At 28.8% G+C, this 26,883-nt stretch overlaps 1 protein-coding gene across 2 annotated transcripts in view; it reads right to left on the reverse strand.

The window, feature by feature from the left end:
* Window positions 1–1,544: 1,544 nt before the first annotated feature.
* The window catches only part of ko (Stork-head domain-containing protein knockout), a 678,389-nt gene continuing 653,050 nt past the window's right edge, over window positions 1,545–26,883 (reverse strand). For both annotated transcript variants that reach the window (XM_075376680.1, XM_075376679.1), the window contains exons 7-10: window positions 20,829–21,078; window positions 10,210–10,419; window positions 7,528–7,718; window positions 1,545–5,991 (exon numbers count right to left, since the gene is read on the reverse strand). In XM_075376680.1, the coding sequence (XP_075232795.1) occupies window positions 4,498–5,991; window positions 7,528–7,718; window positions 10,210–10,419; window positions 20,829–21,078 (2,145 nt within the window). In that variant the 3' untranslated portion in view covers window positions 1,545–4,497. The remainder of the gene's footprint in view (window positions 5,992–7,527; window positions 7,719–10,209; window positions 10,420–20,828; window positions 21,079–26,883) is intronic.

Below are 26,883 nucleotides of genomic sequence, written 5' to 3' on the forward strand. Positions count from 1 at the left end.
TTATAAGATTCAACAGGCTTTTAGTAATGATACTATGCACTTTTTATGAGGCGTATATAAACTAAAGGAAAATACTGATTGGTAAAAGAGACAGGACACTTGGTAGTCAAATAAATGAAAGTTACATCATAATTTCAAAACCTCATCCATTTTTTATATACAATCAAGGATTTCTTGGATGAGTACTGAATTCTCCTCTGATTCGATGAGAATACTCTGCTTGAGATTTGTTGTTATTCAACAAGCTGAAGATGCCACTGCAGAGATTCTGATTTGAAAGTCAAGAAGAAAACATAATGAATAGTGCAACAGAACAGCAGATAGCAATTCAAAAAAGGACAAACTGTTTCCTATGGAAAAATTTCCTTAAAAAAACTGTTATGGAAATGTTTCCATAACAAACTGAGTTATAAAAAACCTGAGTTAAAAAACTGAGTTATGGAAAAAACTGTCTAAGAAAAAGCTATTGAGTTTTATGGTGTAAAATGAAAAGAAGGATTATTTTAAATGAGATTATATTAAAATGTATAGCCAACAGGTAAGACATTTTTTACTGTATATATACTTTTCAGAAGATCTCATTTATTAAAAATTGAAATGAATCTCTTTTTTGTCATAACATGTGCTATAAAATAGTTAACACTACATTGTAATGTAATCATTAGACCTTCATGATTCTTTTACGGATAAATTAACTTTAAGGTTAAGATTTAATTTCACACACAATAAAAAAGTCACATTATAACTGAAAAACTTTGTAAATTAGTCTACAGTTAATATTATTTGGGTTCAACTAGTAAAACAAACATTCATTACTATACAGACTTTACATCTGAATATTTATCATGTTATGAAAAGCTTTAATGATGGATATACAAGTAAATGTATCTGTAAGCTAGCACAACATATGGACTTCAACCAAAAAAAAAAAAAAATTAACTGCATTTATGAAGCAGTTCAATGCCCTAAGAATTTACTAAGCAGAAAAATGACTGAATGGTGTTCAAAAAAGCAAAGAATAAACAAGCCAAAAGAAATCAGAAGATTTATTCAAAGAAAAAATCCAAATAACAGGTTTATAGGAGATTACCACAAAAATTTAGGATAATTAACAAAATTATCTTTTTTTTTTGGTCAATTAAGTGAATTTTTCAAATTTGATGGATTTTCAGATTTTGTATGCAATATCAGTCTCATATTTTTAGTACTTGTTAGTCTCATATGAAGCTATACACACACAGGCTTTTATGGTTGTATCAAATATAAAGGATTACAGAATTTTTTTTGTTTTCTAAAACTGCAGATCATCAAAAAAACATTGTTTTTTAATTTCCAAAATAAACAAAAATATTAGCGAATTCAATTCAAACAAAATTAAGCTTTATTCTAGCATTCATAGAAAAAAGAATATTATTAAATAAATAGCATTACATTAATTTAATAGCATTACATCTAAATTAATAATTTTACCTTCAAAAATTGTATTCAATAACTAACAGGATGATTTTTATAAATTAAATGAATGAAAACAGATCCAAAAAAAAAATTAATGTGAGCTTATTTTCAAAGGATCCTTTATTAATTGTAAAAAAGGTTGAAATATAAGAATTTTTCAATTTTGTGCAGTTACTTTGATACAACATATTTATTATTGAGAAATCATAAATATAACTATATAGATCAGTTCACAATAGAGCAGTATACAACAAGAATATTCATCAACAAAGAATACTTATAGATTGCTAAGTTCAATTTCGATAAATAACAATAAAAATGCATGCATCTGCATATTTATAAACAGATTATTATTTAATCATACTACACTGACTTATGTAGAATAGAAGTATTAGTTCATTATAACATGACTGTACAAACAACTTTCAAGTATATTCACATCACCTGTGAATATTCATACTCTTGGATGTATTAAACACTGTTTAACACCCTGTACATATAATTACAGACATGATTTATAATACAAATTTAACTGAAAATAACAGAAAAGACTTCACTAAAGTGAAAAAAAATACAAACTAGAACAATAAAAAAAAAATCAGAATAGATATGTTGAAATATGTTGAAGTTGTGCACTTAAGCATAGTAATTGTTACGACATAGTAATGATTATTTACCCTGAAAAGTACAAATTTGAAAAAAATAATTGTTAAGTTTTATTTCTTAATGATTAATATACATTATAAGGTATAATGCTTATTTGAGGGAAATAAGACATGTAGATATTATCTCATGTGAAAAATGTCATGCCTGGCTGGAATTTGAACTCAGAACTTTCTAGATGAAACGCCACGATACTAATTATGGAGTTTACATTTTCTTATAACTAGCTTAAATATACTGTACCAATGGGTCAGATGAAATAATAAAAAAAAAGCGATTTACCACTTCATGGCCTTTTCAATAATTTACAATTTGTTTTATTAGGTTGGTAATAGATTTTGAATGAATGAATTCGTTACGATACAATACAAAGTCCATAAATTTTCATAATCAGAAATAAACATTATCGTATGCAATATATGCTTATTAAAATGATAATTATAAAATTACACAATTAATATACTTCTTACAGTCTTGTTTGTACAATTACAAAAGGAAAGTATGTATTGCACAGTAATAATCATTTTTAATAGAATTTAAAACAAATAAAACTAAATAAGAATTTATAATTTCAATTTAAGCAACAGAATAATTATTACACAAACAAATAGTTATTATTGTCTTGGTAATTTTCTACCATTATAGTATATTAAAAAGATTTTTTAAAAATAATCAATATATCGTCAAATTAAAATATTATTTATATATTATTAATACAGTGTAAATATAGTATATGTTTTACAAAAAGCTGAGGTAATGTCTTATGTTAATCAATTTATATATACAAATAGATTGGACCTACACTATAATATAAAGTTGTATAAAAGTACATCTGTAAAAATGTTTAAATGGAAGACTTCTCTTATTCTCTAATATAACAAATCTGAAGTAATATTTCTTTTTTTTATTCCTTAAAAGACCGATTTGATATATTTTAAAAAAATTATAAAAGTTTTATAATCTTAAAATGAATTTGAAAGATAATTTTTTAGATCTTGCAATAAATTATTGCTACATTAATTGAAAAATGGTTAAGGAAAACTATTATTCATTTTCCATATTGCTAGAAAGAAAAAATCAAATATTAAAATATAAAACGAGATTAACTAATTGACAGAGTTTTTACCCATTTCAATTTATTTTTTATCAGCAGATTTTAAAAAAAATTAACTAAAAGAATGTGCTACTTTTTTACTATTTTTTTTTCTTTAAATATTAAATAAAGCTAAATAAAACAATACTAAAACCCCGAAGCAAATAGACGCAATTAAATCATAAAAACGGGGTTTCCTTTTTTTGCGGTGTTACAAGAAAGAATTGGAAAAAATAATTAAGTGAAAAAAAAAAATAAAACAAAATCACAAATTATCCCTTGCCAAAGGATAGGAAACTATCTCTTGAAGTATACATTTACTGTGAAGTGGTAAGCTCTAAGAAAAAATGTTATCATATAAAAAAAAAAAAATTAAAACAATAATTTCACTTTAAATATTTTCTCGCTGAATAGTGTAACACTGAATGGAATTAAACACAAAAAACCTCATAAATTCTTCTACTACATTGCTTTTTAACTATTGTTTTTACCTCTGGAATTATATTACTTTTAATTATAAATTATAATAAACTGAAATGGTTTCTAAATAATATGAAATATTAAGGAAATAATATAAAATATAAGGTATAATCTTTCTGCTGTGCTTAAATCATTTTTATTAATTTTTCTGAAAGCAAGATTTATTGAAATGGGATAAATGTAAAAACATTGTGAGTTATATTGAGTCATTATCTTAAGTCTTCAGAGAAGTACCTATAGAATCTCATATAATTGTTTTTTATTTAAGATATACAGAATAATAAATTAATATAAGTTTGCAATTACCTCAACATAATACAAAAAAACTTTTACCAGTTTGGCTAGTGTGTATCTTACCCTGTTTAGATTGTGCCAATTAGACCTAATATATCTTTGAAAAATATATCTAGATTTTCAAAATTTTTCATAATTATATATAAAAGATATTATCAACAATCTACTTGCAACATTAAAGTAAAAAAGACTGTCAACAACTTCTGTAGAGTATTAATGTATTAGTATAAACAGGAGCAAATTACTCCAATATTTTCACGTATTACAAAGACAAATGTTTTGAGGTGACTTAATGATTGTAGATCAGTAGTCTAATCTCCTGTATTTCTAACTTTGCCTAACAACATTTACACAACATGCTGATTGCCCACGCAGGCAACCCGTGACACACATGAATTTTGACAAGAACATACTTGCTCATACATATGTATGCATGAAAATATTAATTCAGATTGTTATATCGTGGTATAATTCTGATATGTTGATTAATGATTAAAACATAATTATTTCATTTAAACACAACCGAAATCGGTATGAATAGTTACATCACAATTATTTTGTTTTTCAGCAGCCATATTTACTTCGACCAAAGTATCAATAGAATTAATGCTAACTCCTTTTAAAATGTTTTGTGCGGCAATTGATGTAAAATGAAGCGACAAATCACTTAAACTTGGAAATGATTCTGATAATTTTCCAATCGGTTCATTTTTATCCATATTACAACCGGTAACTTTTTCTGAATCTCCTCCGCTGTTAATAAAATTAGAAAAGGAATCGTTAATGTAAACATTGCTTAATGATTTTGTTGGACTCGGTGGATTGCTATTACATAAATTTTTTTCATCTTTATTTAGAATTAACGGAATTAATGTTCGATCGGATGATGTTGTCGTATTGCTTGATAAAGTATCTTTCAATAAATTTTTATAGCTTAAATTTTCTTTACAATTTGATGACTGTAATGTCTGTGTTGATGAAATAGATGACTTCCGAACATTGTTTAATTCCAAATCATTACCAAAATTTACATTTGACATATCCATTAAACTACCAGCTTTTAAAGCAATATTTTTAGTAATTCTTTCTTTTGATGAAATTTGCTGTCGTTCGTGGTTTTTATTATTATTTTTTGTCGATGCTAATAACTTTTCTTCTAATTGTATTGTTTCTGATGATGGAAATTTCATTTTTAATTGTGTCTCTAACTGGCCAAATATTTTATCATTTTTTAAAATATTATTTTCATTCTGTTCATCATTATCTTTTGGACTATACAATGAAGTTGGTCTTTCTACTTTTTGCTTATATTTTTTATCCATTTCATTAACTGGTTTAACTTCTGTCGTGGGTTTACTCGGATTTATTACAATTAAATCTTTTGTACCGGTGTTAGATTTTGATGTACCATTTTCAAACGTAATTACTGATCTGACCGGTGAATTCTGTTGCTGTACAAATATTTTTGTTGTATTCGGTCCATTTATTGTTGTTGTCATAGTCGTTGAATTTTTGTCATCGATACTGGAAGTCTCACCTCCTAAAGATGATTTTATTTGATTTGAAATAATACTGCCATTATTACTAGCATTTTGATTTGTAGATACTTGTACAGTTATAGAACTTTTATTCGGTGATAATTTAGGAGTAGCAGAATGAAGAGGTGATCCTTTAGGTGTAGAATTTCTTGATTGACTTCTTGCAGGACTTTTAGAACGGGGTAAAGAATTATAACCAGAAGAAGAACTAGATAATGACTTTGCTGTAGGTGATGACAAACATCTATTATTTACTACAGTTTTACTTGATGATAAAGAACTCCTACTGGGAGAAACACTTTTACTACTGCTTGCTGAAGGAGTTAACGTTTTAGAAACAGGACTCGGTGAGGCGCGTCTTGATGGAGGATGACTCAGACCTGAAGATGAACTCTGCCTGCGATGGCGGTGCGGTAATGTTGCTCCATGATCATCATTACATGATCTCCAGCCATCACCTTTGTCCTGCTATGGAACATAAGAAAAAAATAGTATTTATTAATATAATTGCTCTTTTTCAGAAAAGTTAGTAAATTTAAAATTAATTCTAACATGAGTTAGAATAACTTTTTTTAAAATATTTACTTTACATAGATTAAATTTCAAAAATAAAATAATTAATTTCCTGTACCGCAATAATATTCATTCAGAATCAGATTGAAAATAAAATGACATTGAAACACTAATACAGATTTTTTTTGTCCTAAATTTAATTTTAACTTATTTATTAACTTTTTCTTATATACATGCAACCTCTAAACTCAGACACTGATTTACATTTACAACATAGTGTAAGTTAAAATCTAGTATTTTCTAGCATAGTTGATTTCCATGAGGATTTTTGTTAAAGTAAATTAGCATAAAAATATTTTTAAAACATTTCTTTAATTACTAATAAAAGATTTTTTTTGTACTGATACAGTTTTCAGAATTTTTTTGCTGAATAAAACCACAGAATTTAAATTTCCAAGAATTATGAACTCTTTCAATATGGATAACTAGGCTAACTAAGATAGTTGTAGAAAAATAACATCTTATGATGTAATGTTTCATTGCTGTCATCTTTTTTATTCTAAAAAGTTTTCCATATTTTAAGTAAGAAAACTGCAAGGTAATATATAAAAGTTATTTAAATGTATCACCATTTTTTAAAATACAAAACTATTAAATTAAAATAACCAAATTCAATGAAATAAGGAAACATAAAATTAAAACAAAAAATAGATAATGACAATAGAGAATTTGAGAACTAGCACAATATGTAAAAAATAAATTACATAAAAAATATTATTTCAAAACTATTTCAATAAAAATATTTTTATCTTGCCACAATTGGCAAAAAACCGCAAAACTGCACATTAAAATTTTACTTAAGAGAGTGGAAAAGGCAATTTGTTTAAAAACATTTTTCATTCTTAAATTTTAGAAAAATTATAAAATACCAGATTTCTAAATACTACGTAAAGTAATGAGCAGATTTCTAAGTACAATATTTTTTATATTTATGGAGAATGTGGCAGAATCCTTTCAAGTATCCAATGTACTTGCAACTAAGCTGTTTTAGGCAATTGACCACAGTAGAGAATTTGAAATCAGAGTTCTATGAACAGCCTTTTTTTAATCAAACAGAAAACAATTTTGTTCCTTCACAAAACTTCTAAATCATGATTTTTCAATCAATTTCTACTTCTATGAAATATCAGTTTCTCTTCTATTTGTTTATAATTTGATATTAGAAAAGTTAACACTTTCATTATACAATTATAAAAAGTAGAGAATATTTATTTTTCACTGTATTCATATTCAAATATTAAGTTAAGAAGTCACTATGCCGTTACAGAAAGGTAGATTCAGAAAAAAATTTCAAACACAGGTCAGAATATCATGAAATATCATCTAAACAAGAGAGAAATGATGTTTTGCAATTACATTTATTAAAATATTAACAATAAAGACTTAAGAGGATATAAAAAAAAGGTTAATCATAATTTAACTTAGACTTACCATTGATAATGGGCTTGCTCTTGTCTGCTGTGTTTGTGTACCAACAGAATGTAAATGTACAACTCTTGAATTGAACCATTCTGATGGTGGAAACTGAGCTGAAAATGTTGATAAAGGAGCTGCTCCCCTGTTACCACCCAAGCGCCTTTTTGATCTTCTAAATAATCTTGATAATAATGATAAGCTCTTTTCTGTAATTACAATGAAATAATTTATGACCATAATTTTATAAAACTGGTAACTATAAAAAAAACCTCATACACACACACACACACACAAATATACACTTCACAATTTTAGTTCCATCAATTTTTGAAAATAGTGACAGGCAAAATATTAAAAGAAGGAGATAACTTTACAATAAAAAATTAGGAAGAATGAGTAATTTGAAAAGATAATGCCAATACTAAACAATGGTGTCATTCAACTGCTTTGTAAGACACCCTACTCTAAATTTAAACTCAACTTATGAATTCACTAAAATGAAATAAATAAATGTCAAGTTTAAACCATCGTTAAAAATTCATTAGATATGAGCTCATTACGCAGAAGTAAAATAGTTATCTAAGTCTCATAGAATTTTAAAAAGTTAAAAACTGAATTGTAATTCTATAAATTTAGACACAATAAACAGAATTTTTTAATTTCAGATCCATTTAGGTACACCTCTGTACTACTCAATCTAGTAACTTGAGACTTTGACTTGTTCCCCAAAATGAAGCCAAAAGGCTACTAATTTAAAACCCTAAAAGACATCGCAAACAGTTTGCGATCACTTATATGTTTCCACAGAGACTATTCAAAAGAATGTCTCAAAACCGTAGCTATTTTCAAATAAGATGAGCTTATACATCTAAACCTAGTCAACAACTTTCTGATACCACCTCACTCTATGGTATATTTATATATACCATATATTCTTCTTGCATATGAAAAAATTAGTATTAAAATAAACACAGTACATTAACTGCATTATTCAAAAACTTCAAGTTATATTCATGCTAAAGGAAAGATGAAAAGCATCAATAATTCTTAAAACAGTGTGGAAGCCAATATAACACCAAAAATAACACCACCGGGTGAATTTTAATAAAGCGGTTATCTTGAAAGCACAACTAATCCCAACTTCTGCGAAGATTGCTTTGTGGGACTCAAGTGAATTAGTTAGTTAATAAAGTCCACTTGCCATATTTCTGTATGGTCTCTTATGTGTGTACTATACAGTCTTAGAATGATTAAGATAGTCAAAATTTGCTGCCGATTGTGAAATTTTGGCAATGATATGACTTTTGGAGTTTTAGAAAATAGAGACTGGTAAACACTACCATTCCGTCATAGAGGTTGACCTTGGCCCATTTTTCCAAGTTTTGCAGGACTGTTTGGGAGTGATTCGCCAGACTGGTGTCCTTCCTGATACTGACCTACTTGGAAAAATAAACAAAAAAATAAATGTGTAAAGCTTATAAAAATTATCAGTCAACCGAGATTTGAATCTGAATCCTTTGGATGAATGACAGAGATGCTACCACACTGTTTGGTCCATAAATTTTTTTGTAAAGTATAAATAAAGATTCTGTCTATTCAGTTTTATTTGTTGACCACCTTTAAAATTTTTATCTGACATTTTTGAGAGATTACTTCAATAAAATAAAAGAGCCTATTTTTAAAGGCTGATTTCAAAGGCAAAACTCACAAATTGTGTAACAGATTGTTTTAAATTTTCAATCATCATCACAATTTTTTACAAGGATCAACCAAATTTCAAATTACAAGAGATTATATTGCATCATTTTAAACTTTTTAAGAAAGATGTGATATCTCTCCAACTCATATAGATATAAGATTCACTGCATTGACTTTGAACAAAATTAGTGTAATAAACTAAAAATTAAAATAAAGTTGATGACCAGATTTCTAAGTACAACATAAAGTAATGAGCAGATTTCTAAGTACAATATTTTTTATATTTATCGTGAATGTGGCAGAATCCTTTCAAGTATCCAATGTACTGAGCTGTTTTAGACAATCAACCACAGTAGGGAATTTGAAATCAGAGTTCTATGAACAGTCTTTTTTTGTTTGTCAAAATACATCTCAAATAACAGGTCTAAAAAAATTCAAGGCACCCAAAATAATTAAAATTAAAAAATTTGAATATCTAAGAATACTTTATGTAAATCTGACAGTCGATTTTAGAGTTATTTATCTTCAAACTCAACTGGACATAATATTTTAATCGGATAGTAACAATTAACGACCTTTTTTCTATTTTTAAGCTAAAAATATTAAGGGACAGATTTCTTTAACAAGAAATATAGTTTTATTGATTCATGTTAGTGATGCATTTAATACAGTGTTAAATAAAATTTTATTCTTTTTTTTATACTGCAAGTTTATTGTAAAAAGGTGAACTTACTCAAATTTATATTTTATAACATACACTGTGTTAGTATATTTCAATGAAAATACTAAACAGTTAAATTTACAATCTTAAAGCATAGTAAAAGTTTTTGAAAAGTATAATTTTTTAGAAATTACAACAGTTTTTTTTTACAAGTTCAAATAAATTTTAAAAGTTTATGAAAACTTGATAGACTACTATAAGTTTATCTACAATATAACATTTACAAAAAAAAAAAAGAAAATCAATTAAAATATAAAGCTAATAAAGCTTTCACTTACTCGGAGTAACTAGAGTACTATCAGAATTAGCATGGTCTGAATGATCAGCATATCGTGATGAGTTGAGTAACCTCATAGATCCACTACGATGTAATGTTGCCAAACGTTTATTACTACCAAATAACCTTAATGAATGCCTCCTTTCTAGACCATTTCCTAATCTTCTTCCACTTGGTACCCTGCCGTACAATACTTTATCGTTTGAATTACCTGAAAAAAAAGTGAACAAAAGCTTAAAATTATACAGAAAGTAAGAATAACATTCATTCATTTCACTGAAATAAAACATGCCAATGAGTTTATTCAGCTCAAAAATCAACAGTCTAGTATATAAGCTTAATTTAAACAGGTTTACAATGATACTAGAAACTTAGTTCTACTATCATTAAAACTTTAGTAGAAGTGGGATGAAGGAAATTAATTTTTTTGTAACTACTATAAATATTCTTTAAAAAAATTTCAATAAATGTTTCACCAAAATTCACAAGGTCAAAAATAGTTGTAAGTCAAAGAAGTTTCACACCTTTTCTGCAATGTTTTTGTATTGAATCTTTTTTATTCAGATGTATGTAAATTTCAACATTTTTTTTACAATACTAGTAATATTCTTAAAAAGCCACAGGAAAAATTGTAATAAAAATGTTCCTCGTTGAAAAATATTAGTTAAAAGGGATTATTAACTTAATATTAAGTTGAGGGATATTAGTGAAAATATAGTTAAAAGGGAAAAATTCCACCTCTTGTATACTTTTCAATAAAAGTTTGACTTCTTCATGCCACACATACACAAATTAACAGTATAAAATTTATAGTTAATCACTCATGTGTTCCAGAAATATTAAGCAAACTGTTTGGCAAGACACATAATATTTTAGATTTATGGAGCCTTTCAAAACTTTGGGAATTACAAAAAAATCCAGATTCTTAAAATCTTGAACTATCTTTCTATTCCAGGAAAAAATTAAATAAAAAGTTTTTTTATCTTGAAAATATGTCTGATTTTTTACCGATCTGTGACCATGACCCGACCAGGTATATTTATAAATATCCTTTCTCCTGAAAAAGGAGTTACTTATCTTAAAATTATTAAAGCTAGTAAATTACCTCAGCTTAACTCCATTACTATTCCGACAACACTCTCTCCAAAAACCCTACCATCACCTGAGAAAGAATGTAATTTTGAAGTTGAGAAGAATGTAATTTTGGTGTAATTTACGAATGAGTTTAGTACTTTATCTCTTTCACTAAACGTCTATTGCTAACTCACCTAACAAGTTCCTGCATTCAAGTACTGTCTACATCACGTTGAACAATTTGTTTATAATTAATAAAGTACTTGCCTCTTCACTGACTCGCTTAAAATCAGCTTAACTCGTCCTTCCTGGAGTATTTATACTCATATCCTCTTGACCTGCAGAACCAGACCCAAATTCCTTAAATGTTGAGGTGTGAGAATTATCGCTCACGTCCTTTCATTTTCCCATAACTCTTGTCTGGTAATTCTTCTCATTGAACAACTCTGCTGATCATGTGTTAGGGGTAGTATTACAAAGAAACCTTAGAAAAAGGATTCCTTTTAGTCACCTTCTGCATTTCTCCCACTATTACACTTTCTACTACTTTCTCCTTAATTGGCAGAATGTTACTAAGCTCTGTTATAACAGACTTGAAACAATATGCACCTGAAGAACGCTGGATAGAGAATACAGAAATATTCTTTAAATCTTTGCAGAAACAATGTATTATATTTAATAAGAGTGTTCATTCAGTTTTGTGTGGAGATTTCAATGCAAGGATTGGAAGCCAACCATCGAAGGTGTTGTTGGGGTTTTTGGAGAGTTGTCAGAATAGTAATGGGGTTGAGCTGAGACAGTTTGCAAGCTTTAATAAGATTAAGATAAGTAAATGGAGGTCAGCAGTTGCAGATGTATTAGTGAGGTGTGGAAAAGATATAGGTTCTGATCATTTTATGGTCACCTCAACATTAAGACTGGGCATGGTGGAGAAGAACTAATCCGGGTCTGAACAAGACAGGAAAAAAGGTTTTTAAAGTGCATCTTTTGCAGCAGGACTGAATTTGTGATTTTTACCAGAAGTGGATGAATCAATGTTTGATGGTGTTTGAAACAGTTAAGGATGTAAATCAGGAATGGTGTAATTTGGAATACTAGTATTCCAATACAAGTATTGGTTATGAAGTCGGGATTACAAAGAAGCGTAAGGAATTGCAAGTTTTGTGCAAATGGAATGAAGATTTAGACAATATAATCCAGGGAAGAAGACCTGATGATGTTACAAAATAAAACAGAGGAAAATGAGGAAATTTATAAGGAAAAGGAAATAAGAAATCATTGTAAGGTGGCAGTTAGTAAAGCATACCAGGAGTCATGGGATAGATTTTTAAGCATGATGGAGAACGATCTGCAGAAGACAAACCTTCAAGTATAAGATAATGAAACATCTCAATAGATCTGAGAAAGAGGTTGCTCAGATACGTACTCTTAAGACTGCACAGTGGATCACCCATTATCATGATTTAAGGCATAAGGAAGGAATGAGTTGGATTATGCTTACAATTGAGATGATATAACTTGGAGGATGATATAACTCCTGCAGAATATCTGAGTCTTGGAAAGTTGCACAGGTTATAAATCTTTTTAAGAAAGGCGACAGAATAAAATGCAAAAAATTGCATTTTAAACGCATAGGAATAAGCCTATTAAACTCTGTTTGTATGTTAAGATCTTAAATGTCCATCTTCAATGGATTTCAGAGGCTTTGTTGGGAGAGGAACAAAATGGTTTTTGTATAAGTAGATGCATTGATAATGCATTGATAATGTTTGCATTGATTATGATAGATTATGATAGATTTGCATTGATAATGTAACTATATTTAATCAAATGATTGAAAAGAGGAGGTCTTTTGGTATCGAATCACACACTGCATTTGTTGACTATGAAAAAGCTTTTGATGGTGTTGTAAGGCGATTCAAATTAAATTTTAAGCTCTTGGAAATTATGATAAAAAGGGGTCATCTGCTGCTCAATAAAAGTAATTACAGGTCTATATGTTAAAACAAAAATTGTAATAAATGATGGCTTTAAAAGTATTTGACTGGTAGATAATAACATATGGATAAGACAATGACGCAGTTTGTCATCTCATTTTATAATATTTACATTGATGATATTGTGGGACAATGGAAAAGTAATGTTTATTATGGTACAACACTATGTCCAAGAACAAACTTTTTAAATATATTAATCTTTGTAAACCATCAGGTTGTTAAACAAACCTCAGAAAATCTTTAAATGAATTCAATATAATTTTAAAATACCAACAAATAAAACGAAAGTTATGGGCTTCTGTAGCAAGGATCTGATAAGATCAAAAATAATCTTGGAAATAAACTGATTGAACAGATTTCACACCTTAAATATTTAGGATGCGATATCAAGTTTAGATCAGAAAATAAAATTCAAGTTTTCAAAATATATATGGGACAATAAGAAGATCCCTTAGCAATAAAGTTAGAACAGATACAATGCTGAATTATACAGAGTGTTCTAGGAAGAAATGGAGAAAATTTTAGGAAATATTCTACAGGTGAAAATAATTAAAAAATTTTATACTAACATAGATATGGAAATGCTTTGTTTTTGAGTTACAGTTAGTGAAAGATTTCTTCTGGATTTCAGCTCTTCTAATAAAAATAAGCACTACTGTAATTTTTGGGACCCAAATTAAGGAGTAAAGTTGGAATTTTTTTAAGTAATCTGAGCTGAGAAATAGGACAGAATAGGTCCCAGAGCAGTAACTCCAGTAGTTAGATATCAGATATAAAACACAAAATTTGGTGTCAAAAGATAAGTTTTTTTTAGGTCTGTAGTAAAATAGTAGTATTAAGTAACAAATAAATGCGGAATATTTTGAGAATTTAATTCTGAGTAAATGAATATAGCCAATAAAAAGTAAATAAAAGCTTTTAATAATCAGTTTTTTATTGCAGCAAAACAGACAAAAAATCGTAATTGACAGAAAATTGTATTTTTCTGCTTCTCTGCTGTCTCTCTGATAATATATGGAAGTGAGGTATGGCTTGATTGTGCAAAGACTAAATCAAAATTCAGACAGAGAGATACAATTTCTTAGATTGGATAAAGGTTGTCCTAGATGGGATCGATTTAATTACAATAATATAAGAAGAGAATTAGATATATTTTCTCTTAATGAACGAATTGTGCATTTCAAGGAGAATTAGCTTCAGCATATATCTAGACTGGATAATGATAGTTAGGTTAAGCAAGTGATTAATTACAAACCACATGGAAAGAGAAGTGTGGAGAAATTGCTGAAGAGGTGCTTATGATTTGTATTTAAAGTATGTACAAGTTTTAATACCTAGTCAAGATAGAAAGAAGAAGAAGAAGGATAATATGTCTGATATTTTAAAAAAATATGAGGCATCAGAATTTTAAAATTAGATTAGAAACTATTTTTCAAACAATGTTAAGAAAAAGCAATGAAATAAATTATCAAAATCAAAAAAAGGGAATTTTTATTTATTTAAGATAACATTTTAAAAACATCAATCCTCTTCAAAATACTGTCCATTAGATGATGTGCACTTGTCCCAATGATTTTTTCACTATTTAAAACATTTTTATATTCTTTTGAACTAATGCTGTTAAAGTGCCTCTAGCGATTATTTCTTAACCTCTTCTATGTCCTGAAAATGCTTTTCCCTTGAGTTTTTTCTTCGTTCTTAGCAATAAGATAATGTTGCAAGTGGTTAGATCAGGCAAGTAAGGGGAGTAAACCATTGTCATGCCATTTTGTATCAAAAAGTGGTTGATTTTCAACACTGTGTGGATAAGGCATGTTGTCATGATAAAAAAGCCAGTCCCCATATCGCCACAATACAGGTCATTTTTTTCTCACTGCCTTGTGCAATCACTTCAGTACTTGCAGATAGTAATATTGGTTCACTCTGTTGCCCTGAGGAACAGATTCAATGTGAACTGCTCCTTTGATGTTGAAAAAATAAACCATAATGGACAACACATTTGATTTCACTTGCTGTGCTTTTTTTTGGTCTAGTCAATGAAGCTATCTTCCACCGGCTGGTCTGCTGTTTTGTTTCAGGGTCATAGACATAAGAGCTAGATTCATCCTCTGCTGACTTTTAACAAAAAATCCGGGTCAGTTTGTGCCTGCTATTTCAATTCCTAGCATACTTTCAGACAGTTCTTCCTCTGTCCATCAGAAAGCAGTGTGCAACAAACTTTGCCATGACATCTTCATGTTCAAATCTATATTTAGGATTCTTTAGCATGAACTTCAGGAAATCCCAGCTATTTCCTCCAACTTCTCGATTGTACTGTGATGATCAAAGATGATGGCAACATGCACTTTTTGAACATTTTTGTCTCTTCTGGATGTTGAGGAGTGACTCAAGTGAGGTTCATCCTCAAGTGACATTTGGCCAATTCTAAAATGGGCAAACTACTTATAAATTCTTGCCTGGCTTAGAGCTTCCTTCCCAAAAGCTTTCTGAAACATTTAAACTTTCTCTACTGCTGTTTTCTTTAACAGGAAACAGAATTTGATTTTGATTGAATTTCACATTGCTACTAAGCAATGTGGCACAACTAAGTGTGCCATCGCAAAGCAAAAGCAATCGGAAGAGCTTAAGAAAGCAATCACGATGTCCATTATGATTGTTTCTTCAGGCCAACTGTGCAGGGAGAGTGCCAAGTAAATGTGCCTGGTGGGAGAGGGCAGCATTGCCAACCCACTTGCCAACAGAAAATAATTTTTTTTCTTTGGATACTTCGTCGTAGATAAACAATGAAGCAATTTCTTGAAAGTTACACTGATGGAAAAACTGTTTATTGTGTATGAAAATCTTTGAATTTTTTAAAAATTCAAAGTTTTTAAAAGTTCACTGGACAGAAACTCATAAAAATTAGAAATTTTTATTCAAATGAATAGACTATGCTGTAATAAGTAATTAATTATGATAAGTAAAGTTACACAACATATACAATACACTATAAAAAACTGGTTTATAACTACAAAATATATTATTTAAAAACAAACATGATAAAACAACTATTGTTACTCTATTAAAAAAAATAAATAAATAAATAACTGGTAAAATGTTAAGGAAAGATTCTTTCTACAGCAAACTCTTCAGAAATATATTATGAATCAAATATAACTTGCTTGGAAAAAAACCAATGTAATTTAAAGATTTAACTAAAACTGGCTTGTTTATCAAGTTATGAAATAAACTATAACTCAGAATAAATTAAAAAAGTGAAATACACAGAGAAAGAAAAGGAAAGAGGGAGTAGAGAAAGAGAAAGAAAAGAATGAGATAAAAAAAGACAGAACAGAGTATGGAATGTGGTCATGGAGGTATTGGCATTAAGTAACCTCATATATGCAAATTAACAAATGCCTCGACAAGAACTGCAACAGCACTAATATCATACCTTGTCTACTTGACTCGACTAATTCTTTACGCCGATGATAAATTGACAGAAAAAGACTGTTGTTTGTTGCCGGCACAACACATTAATTTATTATATACATATAATACAAACTCACTCACACATTGTATTGAATTTGTTCAATAACTGCATGAACTAGTACGTTACTACTTTATTAGCATAACTAGTTCATACTTAAATCAAATCACTTACATACCATTCTAGTTGACTTGTCTGCAGAATATTTTACTTTATAATTGTTATAATTATGAAAAAAAGATAGTTAAGATTTGTGCTTACAACAGATCAAAGATCTAACAATTTAAAAAAAAAACTGATTATAAATATAATGTAAATGGAAGTGATGTAAATATTTTCTTTACAGAATACTATGTACTAATCGATAAAGTAGATAATCAATAAAAATATTATATATTTATAATTGTGTATTTGGGTGTTATCAAATATTATTAGCACAGTAGTCAATATTTTATTGAAAAACTTAACTTATGTAGAATACAATTTTTTACCTACCACTCCTCTTCAAATCAGGAATGGTTAAATTAAAGAAGAATAAAAAAGAAATGGTTATAATCCAATTAATAAAATACATGGAAAAAAATAATTACATAAAACAATATCAATTAAATACAGAAAGATAAAACAATAATAAAATCTGTAAAAAAGGCAAATTTAAAGGCATTAACTAAAAAAAATATTGAAACTAACTTAAATATATACTCAAATATTTAAGTTAGTTTCAGTATAGTTTATCCAGAAATCAAAAGTTCATATGTAAACTTGTTTACATGGCCATTAACAAAATATATACCCAATAAAAAAAAAAAAATGGTGACACGTGATACATAGATGATACAGCTGCATGCTATGACAGGTTACATCCTACTCTGGACACAGAGCTAACTGCAATGTTTTTTATTTTTATTTTACTTACAAAATTTATGAAAATTTTAGCTTAATCTAAACAGGAGTTCAGAAAATTATCAAAATATTAAAAAAAATTTTAACTAACAAATGAGGATGAAGAATTATTTTATACAAAGTTTACATTTAAAAAAATGGCATAGTACGTCATACAATGTAAAAAGTTGATTTAATTTTTAAAGGCACAAAAATAATGTTCAAAAGCTATTGAAAACATGTATTCAGTGACTGGATTCAAAAGAAAGGACAAGATATGCTAGCAATAACAACAGAATCAACTGTACAGCCTCTGAATGAAATAGTGTAGTTAAAAGTATAGATAGAACAAGGTCCAAACACCTGATGAAGATGCAAACAAACAGATAACTTTAGATACAGGATGACTGAGAAAATTACTGATACCAGAACAAGCTAAAGAGTATGATTTTCTTTCAGTTTCCTAATCATAATTTTTATTATAAAATTTTATACTGCCAACTCAACATTCAAGACAATTCAATGTTGAAGTCAAAGTTCAAATTTCAATTGTTATGATAACTTCATTTATAATAATAATATTGTTCACTTAATGAATGTCAAAATCAGCCTTAACTGGTGGTTATTTGAATCTTCCAATAGTATTTTTTGATGAACACACATTGTTCAAAATTAAAGTCACAATAAATAATAATAGGGTGAAAAAACATATTTTTTTTCAGTCTAATGTTAGTTTTCAGAAGAATTTCTTTTATGATGTATGCTCACTACACTATTAATGTTTAGATGATTTATAAATATATAGTGGAGCTTCCCAAAATAATTCTGAAAAATAACATTTAATATTATCACATCATACTTCAATCTTTTTCCCTACTGTCAACTTCAAACTCGTTGAAGTTGACCATCTGTGATTTCGCTTGAATCTTCCCTATCATGTAAATTCTTTATCCTTTCAACTTGATTTTCATGAAGCCAAGTCGGCTAAATACAGTAGGTGAGAAGGCTGTTGTTTTTTACCGCGATACAGACAATAAATGTGAAATGTGAACTTGCACTATTGTGATGAAGGATCTAGTCACTCCTGCTACCATTTGTTGGGACATTTCCTTCTCAATTGCAACCAATTGCTGTTCTAAGTCAACACAATATTCTATTGAGTTGACTTAGAACAGCACAACAGAATTATCAATTAATTATAATCACATCAGTATTGAAAAAAAAAAAAACAGTTCAATAAACTTGATGGGTTTTCTTTGGCCAAAGTGAACTGAAAGGATCATCTACTGGGGTGATTGCTGCTTAAGTTTCAGGGTCATATTCATAAACCCAATTTTCATCACCTGTGATGACCTTAAAAGTAAATCTGGACCAGTTTGAAAACGTTCTTTCAGCTAACTGTAAACATTTATGTGATTGTTTATATTTCTCACTCAACAGTCATGGCAAGGCAGAAACTTTACAGCAATCCTTCTCATGATCAAACCATATGATAGTATCCAAACAGCAATGACATTTTCTGGTGAGTGTAACGACGGTAGAATAGCAACCAAAACTTTCATCATTAATAGATATTCAGCCATTTTTCAACCAATTATTTTTGTATGACCTAAAGAATCACTAAAGAAATGTTTGTACTAACATTTTGTGCATTTGCATCTGTTTTATTAAGTTTAAAACATAACTTAACACTCTTCTCTCAAATTGGTCACCACAAGATAAAATGACAATGGCATATTGACTCATGAAGAATGTATTATGCTGCTACTAGTGGTTTTTGGTTGTACTAGTATCTCATCTGTACATATAATACAGATTTTGGGAACTTTTGGGCAACCACTCATATGTTTTACATTCAGCCAATGATGTACGGAATTAGTCCATATGTTAATGATTTGGTGAATTATTTAAAGTTACTTCATAATTTAACTCTGTGATAAATTATACATGAATAAAATTACAGCTGTTAAATTTTAGTTTTAATTATTCATTTAACACCATACTTTATGAGTGTAATATTTTTAACTATGAACACTGAATAAAATATGATACTTTTTTTTAATTAAAATTTGTAGTTTTTGGAAAAGAAAATGGAAGTAATAGTGGAAAAGAAACAAATGTTAGTGAAAACTTGTTAAACTGTAAAAACAATTAAGATATTACAAAAATTCACAATGTATTTGCGATCAACCAAAACATGTGGACTTGAACTGGATAACTGTAAATATTTAAAGAGGGGCATTAAAATTGAAAAACAAGTAATCTATTATAGTACGATTTTATTGTTTTCAGTATAGTTATAAGAGCTACTTTTAGTTGTGACAAGATTTATTAGTAAAAGCATTTATCATACATCTAATTAAATTACTACAGCATAGTATCAGAATGGGTGAAAATTATGTTCGATTTGAATTCTACAAAAGGTAAAAATGAATAAAAATTCTACATATAATTCTTTTAAAATAATATTAATAATAATAATAATAATAATTATAAGAAAACAAATTACTAAATTAATTTTAAAGAAAAAAAAATAATTTTTTTAAATTTTAATATAGTGTTTTTAAAGCCAGAATCAGTAGGATTATATGAAACACTTAGTTGAGATAATGCTATAAACTAGCTTAACTAATGAACTAAAGGATCTTACACACTGTAAGGTATTAGGTATTGCTGACTGTTGCTAATGAAGTCTAGTGAGCCATAATTTAATATTTAGCATGTTATTGACAAATACTTGTAATTAGATATAAAACATAACCAAAAAGTCAGAAATGCATGGATTCCTTCATAATTTTTTCCACTGTGATTTTTACAACTTTGATTTTATAAAATAAAATTACAATTAATATGTGATCAGAATACATCAAAGAAAAATAATAATTAAATCTTTTTTAGGGTTTCAAAGTTAGCTATTTTATAGTTTTTATAAGTTTCAAATTTGAAAACTGAAAAATTTTTTTTTAGATTAAGCAGATAATTTTATCATTAAAATAATCCTAACATGTACACTTTGCCCCTGACTCAACAGTGTTTGTAAAAATTCATCTCAATAATTAGTTTTACTCAAGTTATTAGCAAGGCTACCTAACAGATACAGCAAAGCAATTTAGGTAAAACAGATAATACTCTATTTCGGAAAACAGATGGTACCAACTAATTCTATTTCAACATAAACTAAAATTAATTGTAACATACCACCACAAATAACATCTGCTAAATTGGTTTGTATTGCTTGGTGTGTTAAATTGCCATCTCTGAGAGTTTCCATTTCTCCATGAACAAATGCTACTGCTTCTTCAGTTGACATTAATGGCTGCCTTCCACCAGCAACACGTGGAGATTCATGGCCAGTTCCTGATCGACCAGCACTCCGTGAACGACTATGAGAACGCAATCGGCGTGATTCAGGAGTCATAACAAAATAACCACCTGATGTTTGATACACCTGAAAAAAAATAAGAATAAAAATATAATGTAACTAAACATAACCTCTCTATAAAATAACATTAAATTAAAATTTAGAAGTTGCTCAACAGAAAAAGATTTCATCCTTATAAATATTTTATCAAAATGCAATATAAGAGAATAAATTTTAATTGAATAATTGTTTGTTATTTAAATAAACAAACTTTTTTGTTAAAAACAATATATCTTAAGTTAAAAGAAAGCACACAGCAAAAATTCTCTTAGTTATTAATTATTAAAAAGGTTTTGCAAAATGTTTTTATCAGTTTTAAACAAGACATATATGAGAAGGAATGCTTTCCTACTATTTTAACTTCTAATATTTGGAAAAACCAATGTATTTTTGGTAATGAAGTAGTGCACAATACAAAACCGCTTCAATACTATAAATAAAAATAATATACACAATAAGGTAAGGGAATCAATTTGAATTTATTTATAATTTTTGGTATTTTAAACTAAAGGATGTGATATCTCAAGGAAATTAATTAAAATGAGTTATCGGAGTAAGAACAATTCTTTCTGATTAGGTCTTTTATCTTTTATATTTTCAACCTCTCAAATTTAACAACCTTTTTATTAACGTTGTACATTCCCTTCTGAAGTATATCATCTATTATGGCTACTTCAAGATGTAAGAAATAAGTTTTCTTACATAGTTTCTCGTTAGTTCTCATAGTTTCTTGTCTATCAGATCATAATCTGCTCCCCATAAATATGAATAGTGATGACCAATATTTAATAAATTTAAAGTCCTAACTTATTCAAGCATTTATCTTTACAAATATTTTAAGTTTCACAAAAAATAGCCACTTATAAAAATAAAAATATAACATCCACTTCGATCAAACCAGAGAGCAGAAATGTTGTTTTTCATAACTCGTGAAATAATTCAATGAAAAAGAAAGGGCCCTATTATGCTTTTGTAATCATTTTTAATAAATTACCAACCAATTTAAAAGATCTTTCTGTTAATTTATTTAAAATAAAAGACTTTCTTTTACAGAACTTAAATAAGAGTTATACATTTTTTTTATCTGCCTGTATTTTCTTTTACTGTGTACTTACAAACATTCATAAATAATTTTTTTAACTATTATTTTCCTTAAATTATTTATCTAGTATTTTCACTTTTAATTCACCTTCTTATAATTTGTTTCAACATGGACTAACAAAAGAGACACTTCTGTTTTTTATATATATACCCACACACACACATATTAAAAAATTCAGAGGTAAGCTGTTGGAACCATTTGAGATCAAAACAGGACTGTGTCAAGGTGCCAAACTGAAGGGCTCTCACCACTATTATTCAACTGTGCTCTTAAAATAATAATGAGGGAATAGCTCAAAAAATGCCCCCAAAAGTAAAAATAGACTGAAAAATCAAAACTGTTTTGGTTTCACTGATGACTTGACACTGCTGGCAAACGACATCGACCAAGCTAAATCACAGATATTAGAACTTGAAAGCATTGCAAATAAAATTAACCTCCAAATATCATTCGAAAAGACAGAAATTGATAAATTAACAATTAATGTAATCCACCTTACCAGCACGTTGATATGTTCTCTAGATCTTTCGGCCTACTTGCAAGCCATCATCAGGAGTTAAAATTAATATATTTAAAGTCAAAAGTTTAAAAAATCGTAGTTAAAAAGCTTTATAAAACAGTCATGACTGTCCAGTCCTACTAGTTTAGTGAAGGAATATACATAAACTCTGGTGGATTAAAATGAAATCACCTATATTATCACAGAGATAATTATTAGATTACATTATTACTTCTTTTAATCATATATCTTCTTCTTTTAATCATATTTGATAAAATGGTTCCACAGATCAAATAAAATTAAACAAGAACATTAAGAACAAACACACTCATTTCTCACTCACAAGATGAACATTTTCCACACTAGAAAGGGCACTTCATTTACAATCATACATATCATCCTCTGGAATCACCTTATGGTGATTCCAAAAGCTAAACAGAAAAAGAAAGAAAGGGCACAAAGATCAGAATGTATGAAAAAGTATTAGGAGGACTGCAAGGCTCAAACAGTCCCATCAAAGAGACTTGGATAATGGACTGACTAAAGTGGTCCTATGCGGGCATAAAATATTATAATAATACTCAATTATCTATTTTGTGTTGCTCTGGTCCAAGATTTTAGTATGATTTTCGTCAAATCATCTTTGGAAATTATGATATAAATTTTTATAATCATGGATTAGCATTTTATCTATTAATGATGTGATCTGTATAATACACTTGAAAAATTTTTTTATATAATGTGCATTGTGAGGGTGGGTAGAAGTAGTTATTTTAACCTTAATCATATATCTAATAATGTGTAAATGTTTTTTTGTCTTTTAATGACCATTTTTTTTTTTTCAAATAAACCAAAATTTATAATTTGAGGCACTGTTAACAACTATTTATAACTTGTACCAAGTATGTAAATATCCTAACAATGATTAAAAGTTACAATATTTTTTTAATGTTACGTTTCTAAAAAGTTAATCAAGAACTTTTTCTACATTATTTTCTTTAAATAATAAAAGCAATACGAGTAAAATATTAAATTATAACCTCTATACAAATATCAGGCAGTTTTAAATTATCGGTAAGGAAATGTAATTACGTATTACTATGAAATTAAAATGCTATTTTCTTACATTGTTAAACAAATACAAGGGTAGACTTTTTACAAAACTGGTTTTATAAGGGTAGTTTCACGTGTCTGGTCGCAATCCATATGATACTTAAAAGAGAGAGTTAGGCTAATAATAAACAAGTTTTACAATGTTAAATTTACCTGCTGTGAGATTTAGACTTTGTATTAACAAAAGATTGAGAAATATATATGTATAAAAAATATTCACAAACAAAATTGTCGCCTCTTTCCACAAAAATCTATAACTGCAATTCGACGTGATTAGATCCCATAACCTCAACCCAACTAGTGGTCTAGTGGTGACTCGTCATCGCAAATCAGCTGATTTCGAAGTCGAGAGTTCTAAGGTTCAAATCCTAGAAAAGGCAGTTAATTTTATACGGATTTGATTACTATATCGTGGATACAATTGTTCTTTGATGATTGAGTTTAAATTAAATACACATCTCAGGAATCGTTTCCTGAAAACTGGATTCATTATTACACAAATATTTTTTCCCCAATATTTCACAGACGTAAAGATTAGAAAATAATACCATAGACAATTAAAAGAAAGAACCAGACGTAGAAAACAAATTTTACGGGAATCGCAACCTTCTAAATTTTATTTTATTTTTAATAGCTGTAGGGTTTTAAATAATTTGTCTATTATAACCCACCTCTGTTTCACAACGTACTTTACGTTATATCTAACTGGTATGATTATTATACGTTTTCTTGTATTGATACTATTACTTATAGCGATTGTTTGTCTATCCACAATTGTTATATAAGTACGTAAAATTTTGTTGGACGTGGTTTGTAGCCGAAACGTGAATACCGTGATATAAATATTACATGGTAGCGTGGTTTTCTACTGTCGTTTTTTAATCAAGTCATTCATAGTTCTCAAAAATGTTTGAATGTGAGCTCTAGTGGAGGAATGATGAAAATATATGACAACTGACCGTAAGACGTGCGATATCTGCTGTTACAGAATTGTTAAGTTAGAACAGAACGCAGGAGTAATGGTAGATTTATCTACCTACCCACTGGGTTGGTCTAGTGGTTAATGCGTCTTCCCAAATCAGCTGATTTGAAGTCGAGAGTTACAGCGTTCAAGTCCTAGTAAAGCCAGTTATTTTTACATGGATTTGAATACTAGATCGTGGATACCGGTGTTCTTTGGTGGTTGGGTTTCAATTAACCACACATCTCAGGAATGGTCGAACTGAGAATGTACAAGACTACACTTCATTTATATTCATACATATCATCCTCATTCATCCTCTGAAGAATTATCTAAACGGTAGTTACTGGAGGCTAAACAGGAAAAAGAGAGAATATAAGAAACTAAAAATTGTTTCTGAATCATTTAAATGATTTAAGAAAAATAAATTTTAACATTCCAATAAATAAAAGGAAGAGAAATAACGTTTACTGAGCTTCCCGTCGATGTATATCCGATAGAAAAATCACAGTTTATTAAAAAATAAGAAAAAAATTATGGAAATGGACTACAAATCATTTCAACAAATTATAATATACTTCTTGAAACACGACAAAACTTATTTGCAACTTCTTGACACGAGCAAATAGTTCGTACAACAAGTTCGTATAGTTAGGTTAACGATAAGCAGCGGACGTAACAATCAAACACTTCTAGAAGTTAATTTTCTTTCGTTACATCGGTGAAGTAAAAAAAAAAAAGAAAAAGCATTGCCGCCGTATTTTTTAAAAGATGAGAGTGTGCAAGAAAATACAAATCGTCTCTGTAGTGCATTAACGATTTACATGAAAAGTGAAATTTAAGATTCAATGATAAACACGATGACGAAACGTTGAATACCGAGCTCACGCGTCTAAATCAATCGTATAGTAAAATCTTAATTTTATTCAACGAATATTTATGAAGAAAAACGAACGAGTAAACAATTTCTATGAAACCAATAAGATTTTAAGCGAATAAATTATGAATTTTGACGTAGTATTAGATTATCCACTGAAGTCAACTGCCGATCACGAACTTGCGGCTAATAACAGGATGTTTATTTCCCTTTCATTATGAAATTTTATATGCACTGGCATCGCATCTTTTTTAAAAAGAAAAGAAACCTGAATAACCGACAGTAAAAATCCATCCGTTATTCTTTATTGCATTAATGATACAAATGAAACATCAAATTCTACAACATAAATTTCGCGCCGAGTACCTAGTAACCTGCCTACGACAGTCCAACAGCAAAATCCTAACTTTATTAAACAAAATTTTAACGAAAAACGATTGGCTACGCCAATTCTTAATAAACAAATAATATTTTAAGCAAATAAATAATACAATACGATGCAGAATTAGAAAACCCGTTGGAGACCTGAGTAGACTTTCGGCCAGAAATCTGGATATTATTGTTTCCTACGTTATATTCACCGTAAAACAAAATGTGCGTTACCGATATGTTTTTTGAAAAGTGTCAGAACGGATGAAACAAGATTCCTTCCATCCAGTATTCATATATTAAAGGCAAAATAAAATTTATTTATAACCCACCGGGTTGGTTTAATGATAAACTCGTCGTCGTAAATCGGCTGACTTCGAAGTCGAGTGTTCTCAGATTCAAATCCTAATAAAGTTAGTTCCTTTTATTCGGATTTAGCCTTTAGCACGGGTTTTAAAAGCCAAGCCTCCTGCGGTCAGACCCAGAAATGGGTGTGAGAACGCTGGATTCATACGGATATGGAACGCTATACAAAAATCCGTCCATAAAACTAAAAGAAACCATTAAAATCATACCCGACATTAAAACAAACCCCTAAACACGCCCGATTACTAGGTAGCTACAGCAGCAAGGAACACTGTCCAGGCTCTGCGTTTTCGAAGGGGGAAATGAAACTCCCGCCACTATTGCGTTCCGTTCCGTTCCGTTTTATTCGGATTTGAATACTAGATCGTGGATTCTTTGGTGATTGGGTTTCAATTAATCAAACGTCTGTTGAGTGGTCGGCCTGAGTTTCTTCAAGACTGCACATTTACACTACACTGATAAGTTAGAATGACTTTAATTGTTGATGTTACTGTAAATAAAAATATTAAAGAAAAAAACATTTATTTGAACCAATGGTATACTAA

The sequence above is a fragment of the Lycorma delicatula genome, chromosome 10 (genome assembly GCF_047948215.1).
Source record: "Lycorma delicatula isolate Av1 chromosome 10, ASM4794821v1, whole genome shotgun sequence".
NCBI lineage: Eukaryota > Metazoa > Arthropoda > Insecta > Hemiptera > Fulgoridae > Lycorma > Lycorma delicatula.